Here is a 27,940-nt window from a genome sequence, read left to right as displayed (position 1 = left end):
TCACTGCTTTGGGTAAACCTGCTGCAAAAGACCTCTTTAGAAAAGCAAGGATGTTACTTTGAGAACCAAGGTGTGTCTGACCCAAGTCATGTATTTAACATTGTTTCATATAATGTAAAAGTTGGACACTGAATTAGGAAGAGTGAAGAAGAATCAATGCATTTGAATTATGATGCTGGAGAATATTGAAAGTACCATGGACTGCCAAAAGAGCAAACAAATCTGTCCTGAAAGAAGTACAACCAGAAAGGTCCTTAGTTTTATTAAGAACATTTGACATTTTTAGACCAGTTCTCTAAGACATCACATACCCAGTGGCTGCATCAGTGGGCTCAAACATGAGATCAATTTTGAAGATGGTGCAGAACCATCTTTTTTTTTCCCTAGGGTTTTTTCCCTAGGGTTTATGAGTTAGAACTGACTCGATGGCACCTAACAATAGTGTTCCCAGGAATTATCCATTCCTCCTAGGTTTTCAAATTTGTTATATCATGTATAACAATCATGTTATATCATATCAATTTTTCATATCATGTAATTTTCTTCTTAATTAGGATTGGTTCTGCTGTGATATTGTCCCATTTCATTGATTTCATTTTTTTTCCTTTGTTAAGTTTGTTAATGGTTAGATGAAGCATTAGAATCACCTCTCACTCACTGCCATCGGACAGGGTAAAACTGTCCCTGTGAGTTTCTAAGACTATAACTGTGCTCCAGGCTAAATGGAACAAGCAGGCAGGAAATGCTGTACTGCCTTTTAGCTAAGAGGCCTCACTCTTGGGACACAGTTATCAGCAGCTGGAAAAAGACAGCCATCCTTGCCTATGGCTGAAATGTAAACATTGACCTAGTGAGCCATCTGTGTAATTGGGTTGATTTCTTTTTAACAAATAAAAGAGGTAGGAAACCTAATGATTTTCCACTAAGTGAAATCACAGCAGTTACTCCAAAAGATGAATTGAAACACATTGAACACCTTAACAAAGCTCAGTTTTATTTAAACTGTAAAAGATGCCATGAGGACTGGGAACCTTGAAGAGGCCCCAACAGAGACTGTGTAGCCCAAGCTACCACCTGATTCCAGGAGCACCTGCGCACTGCTGGACATCAGTGGCTTTGGCCAGGGAAATGCAGTCTCTTTGGGCCACCATGCATAGAAATGAGGGCACAGGGTAATAACAATTGCAGAATTCTCTACAGGCAGTTTTGTGGGCACCTAGGATGAGATACTCTCCCCGTGGGGAAGGGTTCTCTGAGGACCTCATCCTGAAGTGATCTGTGAGAAGTTGTTGTCAGCAGAGACTTGGTGGCCAAAGAAGGGCAGGCCTAGTATGCACCAGCTGTGGTTTGTAAAAAATTAAACCTCTCAGCCTCTCTGAAAAAGACAAACTGGAAATAGTTCTTCAAAAGCAAAAAGGATGCAATGCTATCTTCTTACAAGTTAGCCAGTCTGTCTAAGTAGAGTATCATACAGTACTTCAATGCTGGCGGCATTTCACAGTAGTTTAGTGTTAAGAGAGTTTGAGAGATTATCTGTGCCTACATTATAGTCTCAGTGTGTGATGCCCGGTACTGGGGTTTACACCTTTACTGCGCATGAACGAGGGCCCCTGCTCCTTGGCCGTAGCCAAATCCTTTGGGCCCAAAGTTCTTTGCATAGCATCCTAAGAAAGAAAAAGAAGAGCGTTAAAGGCTAGTCCACTAAGTTTTACTAGCTATAACCAACCACCATAAGTTAAAAACCAAATTGTGCAATGTCTTTTAAGATATCAACTGCCATGTGAAAAGTTGTGAAAGCAATTTCAAGAGTTCTAGGGTTCCACAGTGTTTAGCTTGTGGGTCCACTGAGTTGCAGGCATAAAAACTGGGCAAGATAAATTGTATATATTTTTAGATTATCTTCATGTGCTTTGCTTAAAATATGAGGCTGAAAGAAAACATTTATTTTGTTTTGAAAGGAGTTTTAGATTATCAAGAACTTTATTGTTTCATATAAAATGGCTCAAGTTTACAAAAAGCCACTGGCAAGTATTTCTGAACTTTTTCCCAAATCACCAAGGGCATTATACCTGCCCTTGCCTGTTTTTGGAGTTCTAAAGAAAGAAAAGCTGGTGATATTTCCATCACCAATATCTAGCATGGAATAGGTATATGGGTAAGCATGATGAATATTTTTACCTTTGCAGTAAATTTCACCATCCTTCTCAGTCAAAGTTGTGGAGTCAAGACTCTTACCACACTTGGCACATCGGAAACAGTTTTTATGCCAGGGCTAGAAAAAGAGGTGAATTAATATACTGGAGAGGCCTGGGATTTTTTTGCAGTAATTCATATGAAGGGGTGTACATGCCCCCCTCAAAGATCCCCCCCAAAAAAACACACAGAAAAAAGTTCCACTAAGCAGACCTTTCATAGTACGCATTTTTCCCACTAGGTGAGCACCAAGCAATGCATTGTGAGTTAGTGTACCCAGTGGAATCACCTGGGAAGGTTCTCTCTGGTCACAGTGAATTTTTTTGTGAAAACACTTTTGCGGAAACCTCGTTTTTTGTGTGATGGGAAATTTAGGAGAACAGTGTAGGGCTGTGAAATTTTATTCCCTGCTTAGGAAAAATGCGGCAGAAACTGTTGTGATGTTGAACACAGCTTACAAGGACAGCACTATGGGGAAGTGGTTTTCTTGTTTCAAAATAGGTGAAATGTCAACTGATGACAAACCTTGTTGTGAACATTCATCTATTTACCGAATGAATGCATATGTAGACTCGTAGTGCATTTGGAGTTCGTTTCACCAGGTCAGACTGTTAATCAAGCTTTCTATTTAAAGGTTCTGAAAAGATTGCCTCTTAGTGTGTGACCAAAAAGGCCTGATTTGTGGCAGACGGGGGACTGGTTTTGCCACAACAATGCATCTGCTCACGAAGTCATCTCAGTGCAAACAGCATGCCTCTCTTGAGCCACGCACCTTAACTCACCTGACCATACCCCACGTGACTTCTTTTTAGTTCCATGAATGTAGAGGGACAAGACAGGAGCGATTTGATGATATAGAAGAGGTGAAAAACAAAAAACGAGGGACGTGCTTTCAGCTATCCAAACAGATGAGTTTTAAAAATATTTCCAAGATTGGAATCGCAGATTTGACAAATGGATTAAGTGTAATGGAGAGTACTTTGAAGGTGATAAGGTTGTTTTGTAAAAAAATTTACATAGCTTTGAAGGGGGGTGTAAAAAATCTGGGTTTTTTTTTTTTTGGGGGGGTACCCCTTCTTATACTGTGGCAAAATAGTCCCATTTAGAAGGCTTGAATTGGCTGTCTCCCATATCTGCAATCTTGGCCACATAAACATTTGAGTTCAAACTACTCACAGGAGATTTTCCTAAGAGTACTGCCAGTGCTCATCGCTTGGGAAGACAGGTGCTCAAAGTCCACAATTATTAGCACCAGGTCTCCTGACTAGTTTACTGCTTGCTTCACTACATTGCACAAACTGCAGATTCCAGATTTGCTAATATCTGGCCTTTTCAGTTGGCAGTCTTTTGGAGCTCCCCCTACGAACATAGGTGTCGTTTCTTTTGAACATAGATGATTTGTCAAATAATGGGCTTCACTTCACAAATGAATTTTTTTTTTTTACAGCGTTGAATCCAAGGCTCTTATTCATCGAACAGTGCATCTCAGTGAGTTGTGGTAATTTTGGAGGGCACGGAAAGGGACGAACAGGAACCACCCCCTGTTATTAATTCAAAGTTACACTTTACCTTCCCGGCCCCGATGATCTTCTCAGCAGCATACACAGAATCCCCACATCTGGAACACTTCTCAGCACCTCCGTATTTCTGAGCGAATTTAGAGGGGTTTGGATTTGTTGTAGGACTGTGAGGCTGAACACTTGTGGAAAAGAGAAAAGACTTTTAGGTAAGAGTTTCCAACTATCCAAACTAAACCTACTGCCACGGAATCTACTCTGACACAGTTTCTGAGGCTGTAAATGTTCATGGGAATGGATAGCCTCATCTTTATCCCTTGGAGGGGCTGACAGGTTTGAACTGCTGACCTTGTGGCTATGACCTCCTGACCTGCTGACCTCCTGCCTATGAATCCACAAGGCAGGAAGTCTGGGGCATAATTGTCAGTGTCTCATGGCCGGGGGCCATCACAGGCCAGCACAGGGAAAAGAAAAAGGAGAAGGTAATCTTGGTGCAGTGTTATTATGGAACCCAGAGTTATTATTTGACCTATTAGTGGTCTTATGATTACAAGGCAGACAAGGTTTCAAGCGTGTATGCCTATCTTTCTATGTTGACACACAGCTATCTATGCATCCATGTCTGCAACAGTGGCTGCAACAATGAGCTCAAGCATAGGAACTACCGTGAGGGTGACACAGGCCTCGTTCTGTTGGGTATAGCGGAGCCATGGGCCGACGCCAACTCAACGGCCCCTAGCAACAACATGTCTAAGCTCCTCTAAATGTGGGCGTCTCTGATGCGAGCTCTCCAACTAAATAATCATGCCGTGCTTTGTAACAACCCCTCATTGTTCGACAGAACATCGTTTGTACCACTGAAATCATACCTAGCTTTACTTTACAGCTGACTGAAATTCAATGCTAACTTACACAGTTAAAATTCTCCAAATATGTCCTATTTTCTCAAGTATGCACTTAAGAGCAAATAAAATGTTAATTTTAAAATAGTGGCTTTTAAAAAACAATTCCATACTAACTTTGTATTTATTTTCAAATGTCTCCATCTGCACTGTATCTATTTTTAGAATCATGTAAGTTTCCACAGAACATAATCTTCATTTTTACCTACTTAGTTAAAAAAAAATTTTACATTTGATATGGCCACTGGAAATTTTATTCTAAGTAACGAATAATAATTCAGAGTAAGAATTCACAAAATTGCCTTCCTCAATTATCTGTAACTTTAGTATATATTTAATTCATAACTTACTGTATTTTTAAAGAATTCTTTAAAAGATTACCCAGAATTAATTTATACTCACAAAAACAATTTCCAAATCTGTCTAGCATAGATACCTGTTAGTAAGATTTGACACAAAGTAGCGTCTATCTGTTTTTTATAACTTTGTAAGCTCTGGGTGTGCTCATCTCATTACTATTATTATACAGAATCCAAACAAAAGCAATGGATGTTAGATTACCTGATGAAGGATTAGAGAACTAGGAACTTGTTGAGCCTGAACTGAAGAATGCAGGTCTGTATGAATCCAAATAGTCTTGCCTACTTGGGTTTCTCTCTAGATCCGTGTGAAAATGTTTACTCCTTCTGACTAAACCATCCTGCTATGACCACACGTGCTTCATCTAGTTCAGAGTCACTAAGAGGCTTCTAGATAAAGGAAGTCGATATACCTTTTCCTAAAGGCAAAGAAGGAGAAAAGGCAAGTCTTGCAGGCCAACACGTCTATTCACTCACTGCCACCCAGTCAATACTGATTGATAGTGACCCTACAGGTCAGAGTAGAACTGTCCTTGTGGGCTTCTAAGACTGTAACTCCTTCCAAGAGTAGATAGCCTTCTCTCTTTCCCTCGGAGCTGCTGGTTTTGAACCGCCCACTTTGTGGTTAGCAGCCCAATACGTACCCACTATGCCACCTAGGCTCCTAGGCCAACACACAGGCTCATTATGGGGGAAACAGATAAATTGGATGTGGGTCTGACTGCAAGTGGTCTTGGTTAAAATGCTGTGAAATTATGGTTACAATCATTAACTTACTCTAAGGTTAAGAACGAGTTAGTTTGGCTTGGATGACAGTATATAGGCTTAAATGTTTTGAAGGGGTTGAAATACAATTTCAGAAACAATTATTCATTTTAACAAGTTGGATAAAGAGAGTATAACCAGAGACAATGGATCTTTAACAAAGACAAAGGTAGCCAGAGCACCAGGGGTTAACTATAAGTTTGCTATAAATGAGTCAGCCCTTGGACAACTGCTACACAAAGCACTAGGGCCCCAAATCTGTGTGCACAGAAATCCCCCAAAGCACAGAGAGGTGGGCCTTACTTAAACCCACCACACATTGGGAAAAGCATAGGTTTGGAGGCAGAGGGACATGCTTTCAAATCCTGCCTGTGCTAGTTACCTGTGCGACATCTGAGCCTTAGTTTCCTTGGCTATTAAGTGGGGGAACAGAGTACCTATACTTCAGAGTTACTGTAGGAAATAAAGAAAATAAACGTATTCAACATCCAATAGGCACTAAATACACAATAATAGTTATTTCAGGCATGCCATTTAGCATAGTGTTTTAAGATAGTTTAGAGTTAACAGTACGAGTTGCTAAGGAATTGATTCAAACTCATGGCGACCCTGTGTGTATCAGAGTAGAACTCTGCTCCCTAGAGTTTCCAGTGGCTTTTAAAAAAGTAAATTGCCAGGCCTGTCTTATAAGGTAGCTTGATGTGGACAAACACTTTTCACCTCCTCTTGAGCAGCCAAGTACATTGACAGGATTCAATTCTAGACTTCAGCCTAGAACTAGATACAGTGATGCTAGGCAAATTACTTTTCTCTCCTAGTCTTAATTTGTTCATGAGGAAGATGGAGAACTGAACCTTCTAAAGTATCAGGGAAGATGACATGAGCTAACATATGCTCACAGTGCATAGAACCCGGCCCATTGTAAAGCACAATTAAGGGTTTGCCCAAGGAGGGACCCACCAATTTCTCTACTGAGACCTTAAACGAATTTTGTTTTCTACAAAATAAATGGATGTAAAAGATGCAAAACTTAACTAGGGGACAAATGCATTAAATGTCAATTTTTTAAAAAAACAAATCAGAATCAAGAGGAAATTCCAAATGAAGAAATTATTTAATTTGAATATGAAATAAGTAAACTCATTTAACAAAAAATTTTAGCACTTTGATACTAAAGCCTTTGAAGTTTAATGCTAGTGCCTTAAAAAATAAAAAGAAATAATTTTAAGAAAGAATTTTTAAGTTCAGGAACATTTTTTTCTTAGGAAACACATAGCAGTGACTAGAAAAATTTCATTTACAGCTTTAGCACATGAAAATACATGATATTGATTTTTAAAAAATTCTCTATCATTTGTTTTCATGCATCTGTGTTCCAAAATGTAATGTTCGATGTAATTTTGGGGGGAGAAAATCATGGCTCGTTGATCAACTCTGAAGTGCTATGAAACCAGGACTAGAAATCACTGGACGTATCAGTAAGAATTGTGTTATGTTCAGAACTATAGTTTGGGCGTGAAAGATCAGTCACACTAGGAAGCACAAGTCACATTTTGCTTGTTTACTTTAAGAGTCCAGAAACTCCCAGGTTCCTGTTCCCCAGGCAGCATTAACTGTTCCAAGTGATTTCCTCAAGGTAACATCCTCTCCTGACTCACCTCTCTGGCTTGATGCCCAGCCTCTCGCCATGATCCATGTTGAGAGTGCCAGCCCCCTGCCCGTAGCCATAGCCTTTTGGCCCATACTTCTTCCCATAGCAGGATTTGCAGTAGATCTCTTCATCATGAATTGCCACGGTGGTACTATCTAGATTTTTCCTGCAAACCACTGAAGGGAAAAAAGTTAATATTTCAGGGTCTTTCAAGGAAAAAATGTTTGAAAGATGTTGGCTTTCTTAAAAGCCACGGTGGCAGTGACACAAAGTCGACAACTACGAAGACATAAGTCCTTTCCCAAAGGCCATCGGGGCAGCATCTTAGCTGCACTTGACGACTTGCCTTTTATCATGGTTATCTTGTTTCACAAAGGCACGGCAGTGTGAACACCCAGATGCCTCCCGCTTCCAAACGATTTACAAGAGTGAGAAGTTGCAGAGATGACTATAATTAAGCGAATGAAAGGATGTCCTATCAACGCCTTGCTACCAGGGCTTCAACCTTCCCTGTCAATCTTCTGGGCCTTTGTTTGTTTGTTTTCCTTTTATTTGGGGCTCTTAGAGCTCTTATAACATTCCATACATTAATTGTATCAAGCAAATTTGTACATATGTCGCCATCATTTTCTAAACATTTACTTTCTATTTGAGCCCTTGGTATCAGCTCCTCCCTGCCCGCCTTGTGATCCCTTGATAAATTACTGTTTTCATATAGTACACCAACTGCTGTCTCCCTTCACCTACATTTGTTGTTCATTCTCCCTGCAGCGGGGAGGGTGGGGTGTGTGTTAATGGGCTGGTTCCCTCTTCCTCACCTTCTCTACTCTCAATTCAGTTCCTGAGGGGTTTATATGACCTGGATTTTGTGTGTCATGAGCTCTTATCTGTACCAGTGTACATGCTCCGGGCTAGCCATGAAGTGAAAGGCAGGACTGGGGTCATGATAGCAGGGGGTTGAGGAAGCCTCAAAGAACCAGAGGAATATTGTGTGTTGCATCAGTGTTATTCTGAGCCCTGGGTGACTCATCCATTCCTTGGGACCCTTCTGGGAAGGGATGTCCTATTGTCTACGGTTGGGTTTTGGGTCTGTGATCTGACCTCCCTCATTCTCAACATGTTTGTTTTGGGTCTCCTGGTGCCTGTTACCTATTTCTGACAACACCTCATGATCGCACCAGCTGGTGTGCTTCTTCTATATGGGCTTGTTGCTTCTCTGCTAGATGGCTGCTTGTTTAATTTCAAGGCTTTAAGACTCCAGATGCTATATTTTTTGATAGCTGGGCACCATCAGCTTTCTTCCCCACATTTGTTTATGCACCCACTTTGTCTTCAGTGACTGTGTTAGGAAGGTGAGCATCACAGAATGCCAGGTTATTAGAACAAAGTGTTCTTGAGTTGAGGGAGGGCTTGAGCAGAGGCCCAAAGTCCGTCCATTTCCTCAATGTATTGTCATATAAATACAGGTACATAGGTCAATACCTCTATTCTTATGAATTAATATATTTACATAAGTGCACATGTATGTTTATACCTCTATCCATAGGTTTGCTTCCTAGATCTTTCCTCTATTTCCTTTTACCTTCCTCCTGCCCCACCATCACACTCACCCTTCTGCCTCTTGGTAATTCCTCTCAGCTAGACTGCTGTTGCTCCAACACCACTGGAATCCCTACGTGCTCCTCGCTGTTGCTTTTAATTCCCTAGTTGTTCCTTTATCTATGGTGTTGTTTGCTCACCACTCCTCCCCCCACTCCCCCCAGGTACCCCCAGACCCGTTGTCCTGCTGCTTCCTCCTGGGGCTTGCTTCCCATGCCTATCTTATATTGGCAGGCAAAACAACAATAACAGAGACAAAACAAAAAGAAAACAAAAGATTGAATAAGAGAGAACAAACAAACAACCCCAACACCCCCCACCCACCCCCACCCCCCGCAAAAGCATACATACCATATAGATTCGAGTGTAAGCTGACCTGAATATCAGCAAAGGCATCTAATTTTACCACAAAAACTACATTAAAAGTGTGCTGAAAAACTCGGCTTATACATGAGTATATACGGTAATTCGAGGTCTGTCCACAGACCTTTATGACTATCTCCTCTGGTCCTGGGAGGCGGGGGTGGGGAGTTCCAGGAACTGCCCCTCCTAGCCTAAAGTCTATTTATGGGGCTCCTCGGGGGTTTGTGCTTTTGCTTTGCTCCCATGGCTGATCTGTTATGTTCCCTTCTTGGTCTGCCCCACAGTGGGGGTAGTTCAGATAGGACTCACTCCCCAGCTGTGTGTCCCCAGTGTCGCCCTCTGTCGTGGTGTGCTTCAGTGAGGGGACATCATGTCTTGAGCTGCTGTCAGCCCTACAGTCCTCTCTGTGTCTTAGCAGCTCCATGTAGGGCCATCACCCTCAGGGCGTGGTGTGCCAGTATGGGAAGAGAGCCCCTTGCTCGCTGTCTTTCTCCTTTTGGTTTGCTTCTGTATGGCCGGCCCCTCTCCCCAACCTGTAGGTTTAGTGTTGTCCTCTGCAACACATACCAAGTGTTGTTAAATCACAACCTAAAGAAGAACAGAAGGGTAGCTGGGTGCCTTTGGGGGAGCTGCTTCTGAAACCCTTCCTCCCTGAAAAGCACCCTCCCCAGGGAATAAAACAGTTTTAGATCCCGAATTCTAGTTTTCACCACTAGTCCACAATGGGGAAACGCATTATTCTGTCACCCCAGCACCACCCCGCCCAGCAGCGACCAGTGTGTCTGAAAAGCGCCTGCATGTTTCCCCTTGTCCCAGAGGAGAACGCATTCCTTCTCGATGGATTTCTTGCCATGAGACATTTCCATATATCCCACTTCATAAAACTGCCAGATGTCATCATGTTTTATTCAGACATGATTTCATTTTCTAAAACTTCAATTGGGGAAAAAACAAATTATGAAGGAGCTCATTGGTAGCACATCAGGACAACTGGAAATCCCTCCCTTGGAAATAAAGATGAGTGGAAAAGGGTATTTCTCCTTTTCCTTATTTAAAGAGGGAGGAAAGATGCAAAGGAAGGACTGGAGGAAGAGGAGACTGGATTAACTGGTTGGTTTAAAATCAAATTAAAATTATGAAGTTTCTAAGATTTCAGATGAAAATCATCTTTATTTGTTTAAAGACAAAGTTAAGCTAAAACCATATATTGATTGTTTGCAGGGACAGTGAATTATTTACTGTGGCTCTTCTAGCCTGCGTCTCTAACTCCTCCCACCAAACCATCTGTTTTTCCAAGGGTAAGATGCTGGGGAAAAGACACTGATAGGATTCATTGGAATGCCACCCTGCTGAATATCAAATGAGCCCTCTGACAACAAGTGGGGAGAATCTCCTCCAAGAGGCAGGAATGGCCATGTCCTCTGGATCCTGAGATCCCTGCAGAGGAAACCTCCTGGATTCAGTAGACAGCTGTGATGTCGGAGGAGCAGCAGCACCAGAAGTCGGAGCATGAAACAGTGGTGCTTTGGGGCATGAGGATGGCTGGTGGAGCTGTTGCCTCTGGCCAGTTAATTCAGGGAGTGGGCTTGCTGACCCCTGGAGCTGTTGCTGAGGGACTTCAGTCTAAGGCTTACAACAGAGAGGCGTGCTCTTCACACATTTATTAGCAGCCCTTAGAGAACTTTGTAACATACCCTGAGCATTTCTCACGTACATTACACATTGCAATCTGTTGATTTCCTTAATAAACCCTTTAACATGAACATTTTGAGTTCTGTGTGACTATTGCAATGAATATTAGAACCTAACTGAAAAAGTAAATACTGTTGAGACAACTCATTGCTGAAGAATAGCAAGTGCCCTTAACAGCCAGAACAAATACAAAACTGGCATTGTTGAAAAATAGATCTCTTAACCAAACCAAGTGTAGGTATATGAAAATTTGATTGTATAACCACCCACCATTCCCTAGTTCTCGTCCCTTTCGCTAAACTAAAATTCACAGAGGTTTCAAACTACTGAGCTGTTTCCTTAAGAAGCTTACGCCACGAGTCAACTGTTTAGAGGAAGGAGTAGGAAAAATGACCAGGGGGTGCTGGCGGCCCAGTGGTTAAGGCTAACTCGGTGGCTAACCCAGGGCTGCAGTTCAAGCCCGTCAGCCGCTCTGAAGATGCAGCCGTCTATTACAGCCTTGGACACCCCAGACGGAGGGCGAGTCTAACGACCCTAGAGGGTGTTATGAGTCGAAATCAACTTGATGACAGTGGACTTGGTTTTGATTTAGTAAAGATGACCAGTAAAGAACTCAAATATAGTACATGCTAACTTTATGACATAACCAAGAGGGATCTAAAATCAATCCCTAAAAAGCCCTTTCATTTCCTCTTTGATGACACTCTCTTGGTTACAATCTTGGCACACACTCCTTAAAAAAAGATCAGTAACTTCTACGTGCAGAAAATATTCACCCAACTCTGTCTGAGAAGAGGCAGAAACAGCCAACATCCGCCTCATTTTACTGTGACTGGAACTTTTTGTTGTCTGAGGTAGTAATGCCGTGAAGGTGTCAGTGAGTGCTGGTCCTAGGGAGAAGGGACCATTGGAATTAGGAGTGTTTTCTGAAGACTACTCACTAATGTAACTAAATTGATTTTAATATACCTCGTTTCTTACAATAATTTCTACTGCATAAGTATTATAGGTGTGGCAAGTACCTACAGATAAAGCGGTGGGCACTTTCCCTCATTAAGGAAAAGCTTATCATTTGAATCAAGAGTAAGATTAATGCTGCTTTCTTAAACTGCTGCTCTACTGGTTTAAAGGGGAAGAATTAGCTGTCATTCGAGTTTTGTTTTGTTGTAAGCTTGGGGGCTTGTTCGGTCTCTCTGCTAGCTGGTATTTACTGTCCTTAGAGCACAGTGGCATGCTGTTTTATGTCTGACTTCCTGGCTAAGGCAGACTCCGTAATGTGGTACCAATAGGAACTCCTAACTTGGCTAGCTGGGATTTTCAGCCCGCCCTAAGTTCCTCAGCCTCAAGTTTAGAATATCAGTGGCCACAAAGTACCTCGGCATATTCACTACGAGAGAAAGAAGGCAAGAGTTGGAGCTCCTAGGAATGAACCTTTCCAACCTCACTCCCTAGCGTGGTAGGAAACAAGAGCATAGGTTTCCAGGGGGTGTCCAGCTAGCTAGGAAAAGCTGGGCCAGATGAGGAGCTTCGTTAGCAAAGGTGTGCCAGAAACAAAGAGGAACCGGGCCCCACAAAGGACAGGGCGCTCAAAGAGCAGCTCTGCAGGGACGCCCCAAACACGGCCCAGTGACAGGAGTGTGCAGGGTAGGGTTCTGGGGCTACCACGGCAGGCCGAAGTGTTCCGAGTCACACTCCTGTCCTGGCTGCTAGGCTGAGCACTCACACCATCTTGAAAACCACTTGCGCTTTTAAAATAATCTTTGTTCGCAAGACCAGATCGTTTCCCCCTTAGATCGTATCCCACACAAATCGGGTCACACGCCAAGCCCGGGGAGATACTTACTGCACAGAAAGCAGCAGCGGTGGAAGCTTCGCCCATCACACTGCACCTCTTCCGCGTGGTACACGGTCCTCCCACAGGCGCCACACTTGTTTCCTCCTCCCCACACAGGCATCCTAGCGGGGAAAGGACGTTGTTAACTGTGCGAGGTCCGTGACAGGCTCCCTAGAGGGCAGGTTACACTGGGGGCCTTTCAGGAACTGCGCTAACCGCATCCACAGAGAGCCTGCGTTCCTCCAAAAGAGCCTCATCTCTTTTTCCAAATGGCAGCCTTCCCTAGAAAACTCTGACTTCTCTTGTACACACTGCCCCTGTGCAGACACCTCCCCCCCAAACAGAGGACGTGCATTTAACAGAAAACTAGAGTTACAATTCCACAGCAACAATGCAAACACTTCAATCAGAATCAGAGAGGTATGGGGAAGTGCAGAGGCAAACAATGCCCGCCCCTGCCCAGCCCTCAGTCTCGACAGCAATTAGGAAAAACAAAAACAAAACACCTGATGTTTGGGTGGAAGTTTTCATTACATTTAATGCACTGTAACAGCGCCACCCTCTTCACATTTAACATACACAAGCGATGACACTCTCTCTAGAGGAAAAGCAAGTGCTATATTGCCCTTCAGGAATGGGATTTCTATTTGTCTGCTCGAGTTATGTGAGACTAGCATAAATCGCAGTCTGCGACTAGTACAATTGCATGCATGGAGGCTGGCTGTAACCACCACAAATACCCCCCCCCATATGGCTATGGTTTAAATGTCTATGCACCACCAGTCCCAGGGTCTCCCCTCCAATGCCCCCTAGCCCCCAATGGAAAGTAGGTTTTCCCTCTTTTGACAGAGCCCACAGTCCACACATAAAATGCTATCAACACCCCTCCTGGCACCGTCAATTGTTGAGTAGGTCAGAAGAAAATCTGAACGTGGCCTGACATGATGGTGGAGCTAGCAGCTTAAATCCTGGGCTGTGATTAAATCCTGGGCTGGTCTGCCTGCACGCAGTCAACGTACTTTGATGCCCTGGACAGTATAGAAAGCTGCCCTGCTACGAAGGCCCATTGTTATGTCTGCCCTGCCCGGGGTGGTATCTAAAAATACAGTGAAATAGTTCTATTTCCCCACTCCCCTTTTCAGACTTTCCGTCTCTGTGTTATTATTTTCAGACCTTGCCTGCTGAATCTTCTCAGATGAGCTGTTTGTCTCTCTATGAAACAGCTGGTTAAGAAAGCTGAGACCTCTTTACTAAACCAAACGGGGCCTCATAGGAAAGGGGAAAGGAGGGCAGCTGAGCAGAAAAGCCCTCTGAGGAACCTTCGTTCTTTAAAATAATAATGGAGGATGGTGGGAATTCTCATCCTGCTGTTTACTGGGCACCATACAGATCCATACTGAACAGTCTAATGGATTCACAGACAACTCAAGCACCTGTCTCCCTGGCCCGAGACCACAAGGCTAACCACCTCCACTGCTCTGAAAGGAACCCTATTAGAAAGTCCTGGGCAGAGGAGAGAAAAGTGTGGAACAAAACTCAGGACCATAAACAAGACCAGCCTTACTGGTCAGAGACTGGTGAAAGCCCCAAAACTAGGGCCTTGAGCCATTCTGCACGTCTGGAAGCAAACTCACACACATGGCTCAATTTTCAGCCTTAAAATAGATGTATAAGGAGGATAATTACACCAGTGAACTAGGCACATCTCAGAATAATCAACCCTCTGAGACCGAAAGGGCAGTGTCTAATCAAGTACAAAATGCAAAGGCTTAAGAATGGAGGAGGAGTGGAAACATAGAGAGGAAGGGGGCACGTCACTTTACGTTGTGGGGATTGTCATTAATGACATGAAACAAAATCTGTATGAATTGTTGAATGGAAAGCTGATTAGTTCTGTAAACCTCCATCCAATTCATGATAAAAAAAAAAACACCTTTGGTTTTTTTTTTTAAAAAGGAAGAAGATCCATAAGCCAATAACTTTCTGAAGATAGACCCTTCTGAAAACAAAAATTACAGTAGAACCCAGTACTCGACAGAATCGGATTTGCGAAACGTGGAGACGATTTGCATTGGAGCTCGAACAAAACATCGAACCCGACCCAACGCACGTGATTTCTGTCAACAAAGCAGTTTGTGTTTCGGTCGCTTGGCGTTAGTTGGCGTTGTTAGTAGAAGTTATTTAAACCTTTTGTGGCTGTGTTCCAAGAGTTTTGCTATAAGTTTCTTAGTTTTTGTGGCTTTTTGTACTGTTTTTAATAAAAAACCTGGGTTCTAAGAGTTTTTTTTAAAGAATCATCCTGATAAGGAACTGGTTAACTGTGTTATCGATATTGTTGATGATAATTTAGTAAACCCTTTTAGAAAACAGTTAAGGAAACACCAACAGCAGACCACATTCGACAGCTTTCTTTTAGAGAAAGCAGCCAGGTCCTAGTGGAAAAAGGCAAAGAGGGGAAAAAACTCCTGAAAGGCAGCGACCAGTTGATATTATGGAAGGGGATTCTCAAGCAAGGACTCTCTTTCCACACCTCTCCACATCCATGTCCACAGATCCAGATCCTCATCAACCTCAAGGTATGTAGTTGTTAAAACTTTTTTAATGTTTCAAATTTAAATTATATTATGTAACTCTGAACTTATTTACTTTGAAATTTCTGTGTAATGTTTTGTATAAAAAGGCAAGGTTAGGGTAAAAACTTGGTGGTCAAGAATGGATTAATCAGTTTTCAGTTATTATGGGGAAAATTGATTCAGAACTCTACGGCATTGCATCTTAACGATCCGTCTAGAATGGATTAGTGTTGAGGTCCGGGTTCCACTGTATTGAATTACTTATGGTGGGAATCTTTCCGGCTTCCTTTCTCTTGCCATTTTCCAGGCAATACCTCCCCGTAGATTATCTTCTGGAGAAGCACTCATTCCTTTCTTGGTCCACATCACTTAGCAAAGTACTTATCAAAAGGTGGCTGTCTAAAAGGTGATGGCTTATTTTTTTTCTCTAATCATTTTATTAGGGGCTCATACAACTCTTATCACAAGCCATAGGTGATGGCTTATTATGCTTATTACCCATTCATGACAAACTTCAGAGCAAGCATTTAGAAAAGTGTCAGTTTTATACAACAACCAGGAGCATGCTTAGCAAACCATCTTCCTGAACAGGGTATACAAATTCAAAACCTGAGTACTTTTGGAAATTAAAATAAAAACAATGGCTTTATGTTTTTACTCTTTGCCACAAAAGGAGCTCTGATGAGGTACTGGGTTATGTGTCTGCCTGCTAACCACGAGGTTAGCACTTCACAGTAATCTTTCACAGTAACTAGGCACAAACAAAGTGAACCCAAGAGTCCACAAGTATTACTAGGGTGCTGTACAGGCATCCGCACAGGCTCAATACCTAGCAACAGAACATATTTGCCGCAAGCTTTCCTTTTGTAGTTTCTTACACTGCTGTCCTTGGAGACAGGTGCTTTGTTGTTTAAATCTGGACTGAAACTTGAACCTCACTGTAAAACTAAGACATAAAACTGGCTCCTGCAGCCTGTGCTGGCTTGAGTTTGGAGTGCAATTAGTGATAGTGACTTTTCTCCAAAGTTATCCATGTTCTGGGATGCTCATTGGTTTCAACAAATATCTCTCAAGATTTCTATAGGAACCAAAGGCCAACTCTAGGCCTGCGGATAATGATACCCCAATGACTTCAAATGGATTCCCAAGCTTCAATAGCTCAGTTGGCTTTTAAAATTCTAAGCTTATTGTTCAGGCATTTCTCATCATGTTCGAAAGTGCACTGCTGAATACTAACTTGGTATCTCATGTTTTTACACATAATTACTTTGGCACAATCACCAAGGAGCTAGATTATAATCAAGATTAAGGTTAGGCTTTCGGCCCCGCTCCCCACTCCCCAGAGCGCCACTCAGGCTGCACTGGGCTCGCTCAGAGCTCCGGGCTCCTCCTAAACTAGTGCAGGCTAGCTGTCTCCCTCTAGCCGCCACCATGATCATCTACCAGGACCTCATCAGCCACGATGAGATGTTCTCCGACATCTACAAGATCCGGGAGATCGCACATGGGCTGTGTCTGGAAGTGGAGGGGGAGATGGTCAGTGGGAGTGAAGGTAACATCATTGACTCGCTCATTGGTGGCAATGCCTCAGCTGAAGGCCCCGATGGCGATGGAACCGAAGCACAGTGGTCACTGGTGTTGATATCGTCATAAACCATCGCTTGCAGGAGAGCAGCTTCACAAAAGAAGCCTACAAGAAGTCCATCAAAGAGGACATGACATCAATCAGAGGCAAACTTGAACAGCAGAAACCAGAAAGAGTGAAGCCTTTTATGACACGGACCACAGAACAAATCAAGCACATCCTTGCGAGTTTCAAAAACGACCAGTTCTTTCTTGGTGAGAACATGAATCCAGATGGCACGTTTGCTTTGCTGGACTACCGTGAAGATGGTGTGACCCCGTATATGACCTTCTTTAAGGATGGCTGAGAGATGGAGACATGTTAACACAGTGGCAACTCACCACCAACCGCCTCTCATCCTAACCGGCTGCTGTTCATCCACACGACACCAGGACTTAGACAAACAGATGCCATTGTGAGCTCTTCATTTACCTTCGACCTTGATTTATTTGGTGTGGAGGCTTTTTTTTTAAAAGAAAAAAAAACATGTGTAGGTTGTCTAAAAATGCATTTAAACTCAAAAAAAGAGAGAGAGAGAGAGAGATTAAGGTTAGACTGGGTAGTCTTGATTGTTTCTGGTGGTACAACTGTTACTATGTTCAGCTGCTCCCCAAAAGGCTGGTGGTTCCGGTCCACTCAGAAGTACCTTGCAAGAAAGGTCTGGAGATCAACTTCTGGAAAATGAGCCACCGAAAGCTTTGCGGAGCAGGGTTCTACTCTGGCCCAAAGGCAGTCGCCTTGAGCCAGTCTCTACTCAGTGGCACTAGTTTTGTTTTGTAATTTGAGGGGGGGGGGGGTTGTTGTCTTTGAATAAAACTGTAAAAAACTATTTCACAATGTTCATTCTCTCCCATGCCATCAATAAGCAGGCTTGCTGTAGGTTTTTGTTTTTTTAAATAGGAAATATCATCTCCTTTAAAATATAATTCAGGATTACCTTAAATTTACTCATTGTAGGTCTTGTCTAATTTTTACAGTACCTGGCGCACTAGCCAAATGGGGCTGTGTCACTTTTTCAGGAAATGCCTATCAAAACAACTTCCAAATGACTGTGTTACAAGCTTTTTCTCTTCAAGGAGGGAACCATAACTTTCTATTCCCCAGACTATGGACCAAACAATAACTATTGTCAGTAACCTCTCCTTTTTCCAACTGTTTACTTAATCCCCAATTGGATTTTCGGTTATCATGACAAAAGCTATAGTGTTCTAATCCTTTGTGACATCTTCAGATTCTAAGTTAAATTTCCAAGTCACCAGCCTTTTAAAAAGTCCACCCAGCTGAAATGCTTTCCAAGGGATTTTTTGGGGGGAGGGGGTAACTTTCTCTGGGATATAGGCAGAAAGTGTATTTGAAAGAGCCTCCTCTCAGAAGGCTTCACCCTAGGTTTGCCATGTTTGAGTGTCTAAGATGGATTGGGGCCGCACTGCTATAGAGTTGATTCTGACTGATAGCAACCCTACAGGACAGGGTAGAACTTCCCCTGTGTATTTCTGAGACTGTAACTCTTTACAAGAATCAAACACTAGTCTATCTCCCGAGGAGTAGCTGGTGGTTTCGAACTGCTGGCTTTGCGATTTTAGCAGCACAATGCATAATCACTATGCACCAGGGTTCCTGTGTGTGTGTGGGGGGGGGGGTGCTGTAGGTGGGCAATACTTCTATTATTTTCTATTTCATTTATCTGAAATAACAGGAGTCAAACAGGAAAGTAGGCAAGCTGGAAGACCCAGTGAAACTCTGTTGAAACCTTTGGCTTAGGTTTCTCATCTTTAAAGAAGGGAAAACCGCTCTCTACCTCAGCAGTAGTGAAGACAAAACAAGGGAAATAAATGCCCTGACAGATGTCCATTAGCTTGAGGATGGAAAGGACAGGTCAGATTATCCATCCTGTGATCAGCACCCAAGTAGGAGAAAAACAAAGCCTAGCGCCTAACTAACATAGCTGCACGACAACAGGGTAGGAGAAACTTGACTGATTCGTCACGCGAAAACCACAAGTATTAAAAAAATTCTGCCTCCTTTTACTGGGACATAGAAACAGATGGCAACTATAGCAACCCCATGTAGACAGTAGCGATTGCCTAAGGAATGCAGCTCAATTTTACACTTCTCAGCTTAGTGTCTGGGACCGTATCCCGATTGATTTGGTAGGTGAAAGTGTGAGGCATTGCTGGGCATATAAGAAAAAAAAAAATCAAGGCTTCATTCTCCCTCGAGGCCTTTTGGCTGCACTACTTCACACAGCTGATGACAATCACAGCAAACTGGATTTGCAATGAGCAATGTGGGCTCAATGCTTTTCCCCAACCCTATGCACTACTTTACAAAAAGGGAGAGGAGAAAAGAAATTTCACTATCCATACATCTCACAGGAGCCCTGGTGGTATAGTGGTTATGTGTTGAACTGCTAATCAATCTCAAGGTAAGCTGTTCAAAGTCACCAGCTGCTCCGAGGGAGAAAGAGGAGGCTTTCTAATTCTGAAGAGTTAAACTCTCAAACTCACAAGGGCCATCCTACCCTGTTCTATACTGTCACTATGAGTCAAAATTTGGCAGTGAGTTTGAGTCCTTTCAAAATAAAACTCACAAAATAGGCCATGTAGAGGCTTATTCTCTTCCTTCATCTGGTGCTTGGTGTTCAGTGTCTGGAAACAGTTCCAGCACTAGGATTCGTTCCCTGCATACATTTTAAAAGTTTGGCTTACATCTGAACATACAATTTCTCTTTGTTGCTTCTTCCCAATCTAAGACATTACCTCGAATTCACAAGACTTAATCCTAGGGAAAATGTCTGTGGTCTAAATGTGAGTCACCTTGTGGGAAAGTTACCCCCTTTTTTAAGAGTCACAGAATGACCACACGGGTCATTTTCATACCACCTGTCTTTCATTTACCGTCTCATTTTAGATTCTTAATGACATAAATCCACAAGTCTCAGGTCTACATTTTACCACTTGCAGTTTAGTTACCCACACTCAAGATCTGGTGTGCATCTCTCTCTAAATCTTTTAAATGCTTCCAGAAGCTTACATTTTATTACTACAGACAGGGATTTCTTATTATACTAGACCCGTCATAATTCTGTATCGCAAAGCAGAGAATTTATGATAAATCAGCCTAATTTTGAATCAAACCCAAGGAATCCACTTGCTAAAGCATTATCCCGATGACAACCACTTTGAGCAAGGCCAGAGATTGAGTGCTGTCAATAAATGGACATTAAGTTTAGTCAGTGCTGGGAAAACCCTGCTGGCATAGCGGGGGATGGGTTAGGCTGCTAATGGCAAGGTCAGCAGTTCAAAACCACCAGTAGGTCCGAGGGAGAAAGATGAGGTGGTCTACTCCCGTAAAGAGGTACAGTCTTGGAAACCCACTAGGGAAGTCCTGCTCTGTCCAGTTTAGTCAGTGCCTGTTCACACTTTTTCCCTTGTTACCCAAACTCCTTGTTTAGTCTCCTCCTTCACCTAAGTGATAACCAGTGATCCAAGGATTAAAATGAAACAAAACCCCCTCACTGCCATTAAGTCCATTCTGATTCATGGAGACCCTATAAGGTAGGGCAGAATTGCTCCGTGGGTTTCCGAGACTGTAGCGTTTTATGTCAAGTTGAAAGTCTCTCTGTTCTCTCACGGAGGAGAAGCTGGTGGTTTCAAGCTGTTGACCTTGTGTTAGCAGCCCCAGGCTACCACCAGCAGGGCTCCTACTGATCTGAAGCTAGACTTCAGATCTTAGTGGCTCCGTTTGGCTCCTTTTATCAAAGCTAAGTCCTCAACCTGGTCTTTCTTAAAGAGTTTCGATAATTAAATGAAATACTGTAGTTCTTGTAGACACTCAGTACGGTAGCCTTTGTCCATATTTAGCCATGGCAATTAATGGTCATCTTCCCTTGCTCCGTCTCCTATCTATACTCTTCATGATACCCCTAACCTCTCTCCATCAAGGCAACTGACTTCCCTCCCTCATCTAGCTAACTCCTGACTTCACTTCTTTATTTCAAGTGATTTCTGTAGAATAGGACAATCTTGTAAACATTGGACATGGACAACTATTGATGAAGTCCTTAAATAAATGTATTAATTCAAAACCATTTCATAAGCCATATGTGGTACCTGGTTTTACCCTAAGTAAGCTTGGCCTTTGGCTCCAGAGAAGCAACCAGTGGAGCAGATGCAGTGCCTGGGTCTGGGACGTTGAGGCCACATCTGTGGAGGGTGAGCGGAGGCCGACGAGACCAGCAAAGAGCCACCTGGGGAGGCCAAGATCAGGGAGTCTGCGGAGGCATGATACGCAGGACTGGCCAAGGAAAGGTTTCAAGTGTTTCTAGTCGACAAGAGCTTCTGCTTTCTATATCCTTGTGAAAAGGAACTCCACAAGGGAATCTGTAGCCATCAGTATGCCTACTTTAAGTGAATTTTGGAGTCATTCCCGCAAACTTAACATAGAAAGAGCCAGCAGTTCAGAAAGTAAGGGTGTTTGTTGGATGGCTTTCCCAAGCGGGTGACTGGTGACTTTGGCAGTAAATTCCCAGATCTGGCCTACCTTTGAGAACTGGATTCACACAGAGTGGCTCAGGGGTGGCTAGCAGCAGGATAGAAAAAGAAAATGAACACTAGATTTCCACATTTTGAGGCCTGGATTTATGCTGACCTTTACCATACATACTAGATAAGAGATGAGGGGGAAAGATACAAGGGAAGGTACTTGTTTCTCAGCGCGTTCTACCCTGGTGATAGAGATATAGAAACAAATAATAGGAAGACAACATAACAATGACCTGGCGGCGCCAGAAGGCTGAACGGTTTGCTCATACAGCAGGGTGAAAGGTTCCAACTGGCAGAGTCATAGTGAGAGCCCACAAATATGTTGAGAAGGATTCTGAAGTTCCACCAGATTCCAGTAAGGATTATTGTGATCAATAATGTTCGCTATGGAAATTGCAGCACACGTGCCATATCTTAAAACACTCTTGATATAGAACAGAAAGAGTAGGAAACTTGGAGTCATACAGACATAAGTTTGAAAACTAGTTATCAGCTCTGTGATCTTGGCCAGATTTCTTCACCTCCAAGCTTCAAATTCTCAGCTGTAACTTGGAAATGGATGAGCTCATCTCTCAGTGAGTTGTAAAGATTTAATGAGATGTTTGCAAAACTCACCGCAATCAAATCAATTGTGGCTCATTGTAACCCTATAGGCTAGAGTACAACTACCCCCATGGATTTCCACAGCTGTACATCACTCCACGAGCAAAAAGCTTAATCTTTCTCCCCTGGAGCAGGGAGAGGTCCTGAATCACTAACACTGAGGTTAGCAATCCAACATATGACCCACACGGGCTCCTCATGTGTGTAAAGTACCTGGCAAAGAGCCAGTACTTAAAAAACACTGGCTTCCTTTTCCTTTAGGAGCACCTAAAGCTCTGTCATTAAGTGAATTGCTGAGATCATGAGTTCCCAAAGAAACAAATCTGGGGGCAACCCATTCATATTTTGACTCTAGATACATCAGGGGTCCCCCAAGCAATCCAGTTTCAGATTTTTGACAAAAAACATTCAGGGTGGAGACCAAGTCATCAAAAAATGATCCATCAGTGAATACTCATACTAACAAAATCCTCTAATGTTTTCCTCCAATAAGACCACTGCTAGCAACACATACATAATATTAACCTTCAAAGTCAGGGCAGAAGGTCTTTTAAAGTTGGTTATTTCTGGTACTGTGTACCTTATCTTGGATGAAGAATCAATGCTTCACGTTTCTCTTTGGAGAAACTTCTTTCTGACAGCGAGCTGGGAAAGGTATTTAAACTTAATGTGGTATATACTACTCCATCTTCTTGTTGCACGCCAACAAGTCCATTCCAGCTCACAATGGTCCTAGAGGACGGAGGAGAACTGCCTCGTGTTCGGCTCCTGAGGCTGTGATCTTTGAGGGAGCAGACAGCAGTGTCATCCCCTCACAGGGCTGCTGGTGGACTCCAACTGCCACCCTTTCAGCTAGCAGCTAGCATGTGACCACTGTGCCACCAAGGCTCCTACCTTCTCATTAGCCAAAGACAATCAGGAGTAATGTTGGTACAATGAGATGGTTTTAAAACTGTGATAGCCTTTGCAAGTGATTCACCATATGCTTCCTACTGCTGTTCCCACTGTCTTAAAATGTAAAATTTTTAAAACCGTAATTGATGTACCACCCTTCCACAATTCAGTTTCAAAGATACTACCATAAAGCCAGGGCTCCTAATGCAGGGTCCACAGACTCATTGGAATGCTTGGGATTGATGGACTTGGTACCATGTACTTTCTTTTCTGCCTTTACAAATGTTTTTGAGATAGCATCCAGAGGCTTCATTGGATTGGCAAAGGGGTCCCCGCACAACAAGAGTTGGGGATACTCATCCAGGGAATTAAGGTTCCAAGGCAGTCTGAAGATCAGCATACAAAAATGCTCAGAACAGACCCCCAAGGAAAAGATTCCCCAACAGGACCCAAGCAAGGCTGTACAAGCACCAGCCCAATACCCCGGGGAAACATCTGCAAAGGGAAGAGAGCTGGCCGTCAAATAGGGTTTGGGAGGTTAAATTCCAGTCTGAGCTGCTTACTAGTTTTCTGCTGGGGGAGGGCCCATGGTAGGCAAGGCTGCTGAACATTTTCAATTACCAAGAACCTCTCCTTGGCCAGGCTGGGCTCTGTACAAGCAGAAGCATGCCTCACAGCAAGGTTTGTGCCATCCAACCCACTTTATAAGGTGACATAACTGAGGGCAGAGTAAAGTAGCCTACCCAAGGTCATTAACCCAATGAATGTTAAAGTTGTGACTTTGGGCCCAATTTTAGTCTAAGGAACCGTGATGGCGCAATTGGTCTACTGACTGCAAGGTCAGTCAGTCAAATGCACCAGCCACTCTGAGGAACAGATGAGGCTCTTGTGCTTCCATCAAGATTCACAGCCCTGGAAACCCCAGCAAGCAGTTCTACTGTCCTTTAAGGTCAGGTAGAGTCGGAATTGCCTCCATGTGGGTTTTTGGTTTGCGACTCTGGCCTTGCCCTTCCCGCCATGCTCTGCTTCCTCTACCTGGCTTATCTGATTGATCTCAATTTTTGATGAAGAAAAAACAATGAGGTCAGATCTCCACAGCGATTTAGTGGCAGGACTGGTTTTTAATTACATCCCTCCACCCCAACTCCCCCACACAAAACCCATACTCAATGTCGACTCAAGCGACCTTATATGACAGGGTAGAACTGTGCCTGTCGGTTCTGAGACTAACTCTTTACGAGAGTAGACAGTCCCGTCGTTCTCCCAAAATCTAAGAGATTTTGCATTTTCTTCTAAATCAAGTATACATTCAGCATAGGCTCATCAGGGGGGCTCCATCAATATTTGCAGAAGACATTTTTGAGCATTCCACTAAGAATTCAACATAGGAACTTTTAGGTAGAATCTGTCGGCAAGAATCTATCACGTTAAATTCAAACTTTGTTCCCCACACCTTCAGCTTGAATTCCTTCAGTCAGACCAATGTTTGGTTCAGGTCCAACCACGCTCACAGCACCCGGGGCAACTCCAGTCTTCAAAGACTCATGGAATGTAGATCTTGCCTCTCCAGTAACAGCCCACTGAAGGATTCGAGGGTACTCGAATACAGAGTAGAAAGAACCCTAAGTATTGATAACGTATCAGTGGCAATCAGTGAGAGAGAGCTAAGACCCAGTAGTCGGGCCTGCAGGGGCTGCCAACGTGGATCTCCGGAAAGGATGTAATTTTCGGGACCTGTTGCAGAATTTCACCATCAGGCACTCTGGTTTCCCGGTTTGTTTCTGAATCGTAGAACATTCCGGAAAAGGCTGGGATCGAAAGGCTTGGTGTTCACTGCTTTTCTTTCAACATTGAAGGTTCGGTGCCTGGTGGGCAGAGACCACTGAACAATAGGGATGCCTGAGCGCTACAGTATACACAGCGGCAGGATTCCGAGACGTGCGGTGGTAGACACCCCCCACCAGCATCACCCCCGAGGCCGCTCATCCGCCCCCAGAAAGGTCGCCCTCACTATGATACCGGGCCCGAAGGACCCCAGACTCTGTCGCCGGTCCCTCCCCCAGCAGCGGATAGAGAACCCACGCTAGTGGGGCCGGAGCCCTAGGCTACTTTCTCACGTCGCCTACGGGGCGGATTAGCAGCAACACGAAACTCGGGAGCCCGCCTTTCTTCCTGAGGAACAGGTATGGGAAAATCAAAAGGTCACGCGCGGTTATAATCTGCCCCCAGGGGCCCAGGAAGCGAGAGCAGGGCCGGGGCGCCTTGTTTTTGGCGGGGGATGGCCCAGGCAGGTGTGTGCGGCGGTGACAGGGGCGCAGGGATGTGGCGGGCGCTAGGACCCTGCGGCGGGCCGGAGGGCGACATCGGAGGACTAGGGGCTCGGGCATGGGGGTCCGAGCACCGCGGGACGCTGTGGATATACACAGGCCACTTCTCTCCGACCCGCGGCGCCGCGGAGATCCCCCCGGGCCATACTCACGCGAGTCTCAGGCTGGAGCCGGCACGACGGGACCAGGGGGAGCGCGCAGCGAGTCTGGACAGCGGCGGAGCGGGCGCCGGCGCCTTTTAAGGGCTCCCGGTGGGCGTGGCCGACAAACCCCGCCCCGAGGCTCCGCCCAGATTCCGAAACACTAGCTCTGGGGGTCTGGGACTCGCGGACTTCCCCCGGAGCCGCCGGGCGCCCCGCGGCGCGTCCTGAGACAAAAGGCCGCGCTCCCGCCCCTTCCTGCTGCGGCCCGCCCGCGGCTTCTTCCCCGCTCCGGCTGCTTTGTCCCCGAACCGCCCAGTCCCCACCTCCCCCACCTGGGAGCGGGCTGTGGGCCTCGGTGAGTTGAAAGGGTGAGCTCCCCATCCGGGAGCTCGCGTCGCCCACTGTCCGCCCGGGTGCTGCCCGCGAGGGACCTCTCCCACCCCGGCCACTTGTTCCTCCTCGTCGGAGAGGCTTCCGCAGTGAAAATTCAGCCGACAGATCAACCGGCCTCCCCGGCCTCCTCCTCCTGGGGAACCGGTTAACTGATAGCCTCCCAGGTGGACAGGTACCTGGTCTCCGGTCTGATTTCCAGCTCCTTGGAGTCCGCACCTTCGTATTCTTACAGAGTGAAATGCTCATGCAGAGCCAACCAAGCCGCTGTAAACACAATGCAGTGCCAAAGGCTTCGGAGCTGCTGCTGCTGGCAAAGAAGTTCAAGGCCCTGCAGGAAGGGGACCAAAGGACCCTGGGTCTCTGTTTGTTGTGTCAGAAAACCCAGGGAGGTCGGTGAAAACTGAAGGGACCGAAACAGCCGCCCATCCCACCCACTGCCAAGTCCCTTCAAACTCAAAGTCACCCTGTAGGACACAGTAGAACTTGAAACACCTCTGTCTGCTCCACATCTTCCCGGCCCCACCCTGACTCACACCCTTAACCCCATCCTCATCCCCCACCCCCACCCCAAAAGGTCTTCAGACATTGCCAAAGGCCCCTTGGGGAGGGCCAGTGGTTGGCAACCACTCTGTGGTATATATCTGTATCACAAAGTACAGAACTGGCGTATACTTCCACTGCTTTATTTCAGCTTCTGGTGTTCATCCGCAGTCAACTCATAATGCCCTTATTCTCTGTCCAGTGCGCTGTACACACACACACACTCTCTCTCTCTCTCTCTCTCTCTCCCTGATAAAACTGTGGCAGGAAACGAAGTATTCCCACCTGCGCTGACCTTTTCTAAATATGAGCAATCCTTATATTCATGATAGAAGGTAAGGTGGCTGGACTCAGGACTGACATACACATTCTGTCCCTCAGATGCTACATTTGCTTTTAGCTCTGCTGCTGACAGAGCTCTTCTTGCATGGAGCTGGGTGCTGTTTTTACTGAATAGGGCACGTGCATCGGTATATTTCACAGGTGCCCTATTGGGCAACCACTGTCTGTCTACTACCCTTGAGTTCTTAATGCAGCTCTGTGGAAGGGACCACCCTGGCTTGTTTGCTGCTCGCCATATTGTCCCTAAAGCCCACAGCCATGACCTCTTGTTTGAAGTTGTGCTTACTGCTGACTGACCCAAAGTATTCCTGAAATGCTATCTGTCCTTATTACTGACAGCTTAGTGTGATCTGACCTCAGGTCAAGGAGTCCTGCTGGCATTGTCACTGTTTAGTAAAGGTAAGTGTTGGATTACTAACTACCAGGTTCTCTGTTCAAGCTCATCAGTCAGTACTTGGGAGAAAGATGAGGTTGTCTGTTCACTTAAAAGTTTATAGTGTCAGAAATCCTATATCGGGTCGCTGTGGGTCAGAATCTGCTTGATGGCAGTGGGTTTGGTTTGGTTGGTAGGTCCTCATTTCAGCGAGTCTGTTACAGTACAACATTTAATTTGGAATAAATTGGTATCGCTTATGAACATTTAAATTTTTAAATTTATTTTGTTGTTGGGAAATATATAGAGAAATACACACTAATCCAGCCAATCCAACCGTTTCTGATTGGACAAACGGGGCTTCAAAAGTTGGTAGAAAAGTGGAGTTCAAAGATAATGGAAAATTTTCACAAACATTTCAAAGCCCAATTCAGTGATTACATTCTCCATCCAAGTTGTGCATGATGCCTGAAGCATGAATAGATACTAAATAAATGAGTGTTGCTATGTTAAGCAAGGATTTTTTTATCTCTTCTTCTGTCTACTGAGAAGGAAATAGAAACTGTGTTGTGAATTACTAGTCTTTTGTTGCCTTCAGAAAGGTAGAAAACGCTAAGTGTTTTCCACTTTAAAATACATTTTTAAGTATGACTGGGGCCTACCAGCAAATAAAATGTCAATTTATAGATGCTGCTTTTTCTTAAACAGT

At 44.3% G+C, this 27,940-nt stretch overlaps 1 protein-coding gene and 1 pseudogene across 3 annotated transcripts; one reads left to right on the top strand and one right to left on the bottom strand.

Moving 5' to 3' along the window:
- Positions 1 to 973: 973 nt before the first annotated feature.
- On the bottom strand, positions 974 to 26,169 carry CSRP2 (cysteine and glycine rich protein 2). 3 transcript variants are annotated; one of them, XM_045289338.1, is made up of 6 exons: positions 26,153 to 26,169; positions 12,885 to 12,997; positions 7,395 to 7,563; positions 3,763 to 3,892; positions 2,179 to 2,272; positions 974 to 1,664 (listed from the first exon to the last, which is right to left on the bottom strand). In XM_045289338.1, the coding sequence occupies exons 2-6, from the start codon at positions 12,994 to 12,996 to the stop codon at positions 1,588 to 1,590; spliced, it is 582 nt and encodes a 193-aa protein (XP_045145273.1). In that variant the 5' UTR covers position 12,997; positions 26,153 to 26,169; the 3' UTR covers positions 974 to 1,587. The 3 variants fall into 3 exon arrangements, with proteins under 3 accessions (XP_045145273.1, XP_004700491.1, XP_045145266.1); XM_004700434.2 differs by lacking the exon at positions 26,153 to 26,169 and adding an exon at positions 25,593 to 25,660; XM_045289331.1 differs by lacking the exon at positions 26,153 to 26,169 and adding an exon at positions 17,414 to 17,498.
- Positions 15,545 to 17,397, top strand: LOC105978408 (annotated as a pseudogene).
- Positions 26,170 to 27,940: the final 1,771 nt, after the last annotated feature.

This window comes from Echinops telfairi, unplaced genomic scaffold (genome assembly GCF_000313985.2).
Source record: "Echinops telfairi isolate 266 unplaced genomic scaffold, ASM31398v2 ScPeMD7_2;HRSCAF=8, whole genome shotgun sequence".
NCBI classification, from domain to species: domain Eukaryota; kingdom Metazoa; phylum Chordata; class Mammalia; order Afrosoricida; family Tenrecidae; genus Echinops; species Echinops telfairi.
The sequence above is the reverse complement of the archived record's forward strand: the minus strand, read 5'-3'. Positions and strand labels throughout refer to the sequence as shown.

What these genes read in the sequence shown, in the direction of transcription:
- CSRP2 (XM_045289331.1), bottom strand. An exon ending in CCGCTGCTGCTTTCTGTGCA is followed by an intron (nt 7,564 to 12,884) that starts GTAAGTATCTCC and finishes TTTTCCCTTCAG; the next exon opens with TGGTTTGCAGGAAAAATCTA. An exon ending in TGGTGAAATTTACTGCAAAG is followed by an intron (nt 1,665 to 2,178) that starts GTAAAAATATTC and finishes TTTCTTTCTTAG; the next exon opens with GATGCTATGCAAAGAACTTT.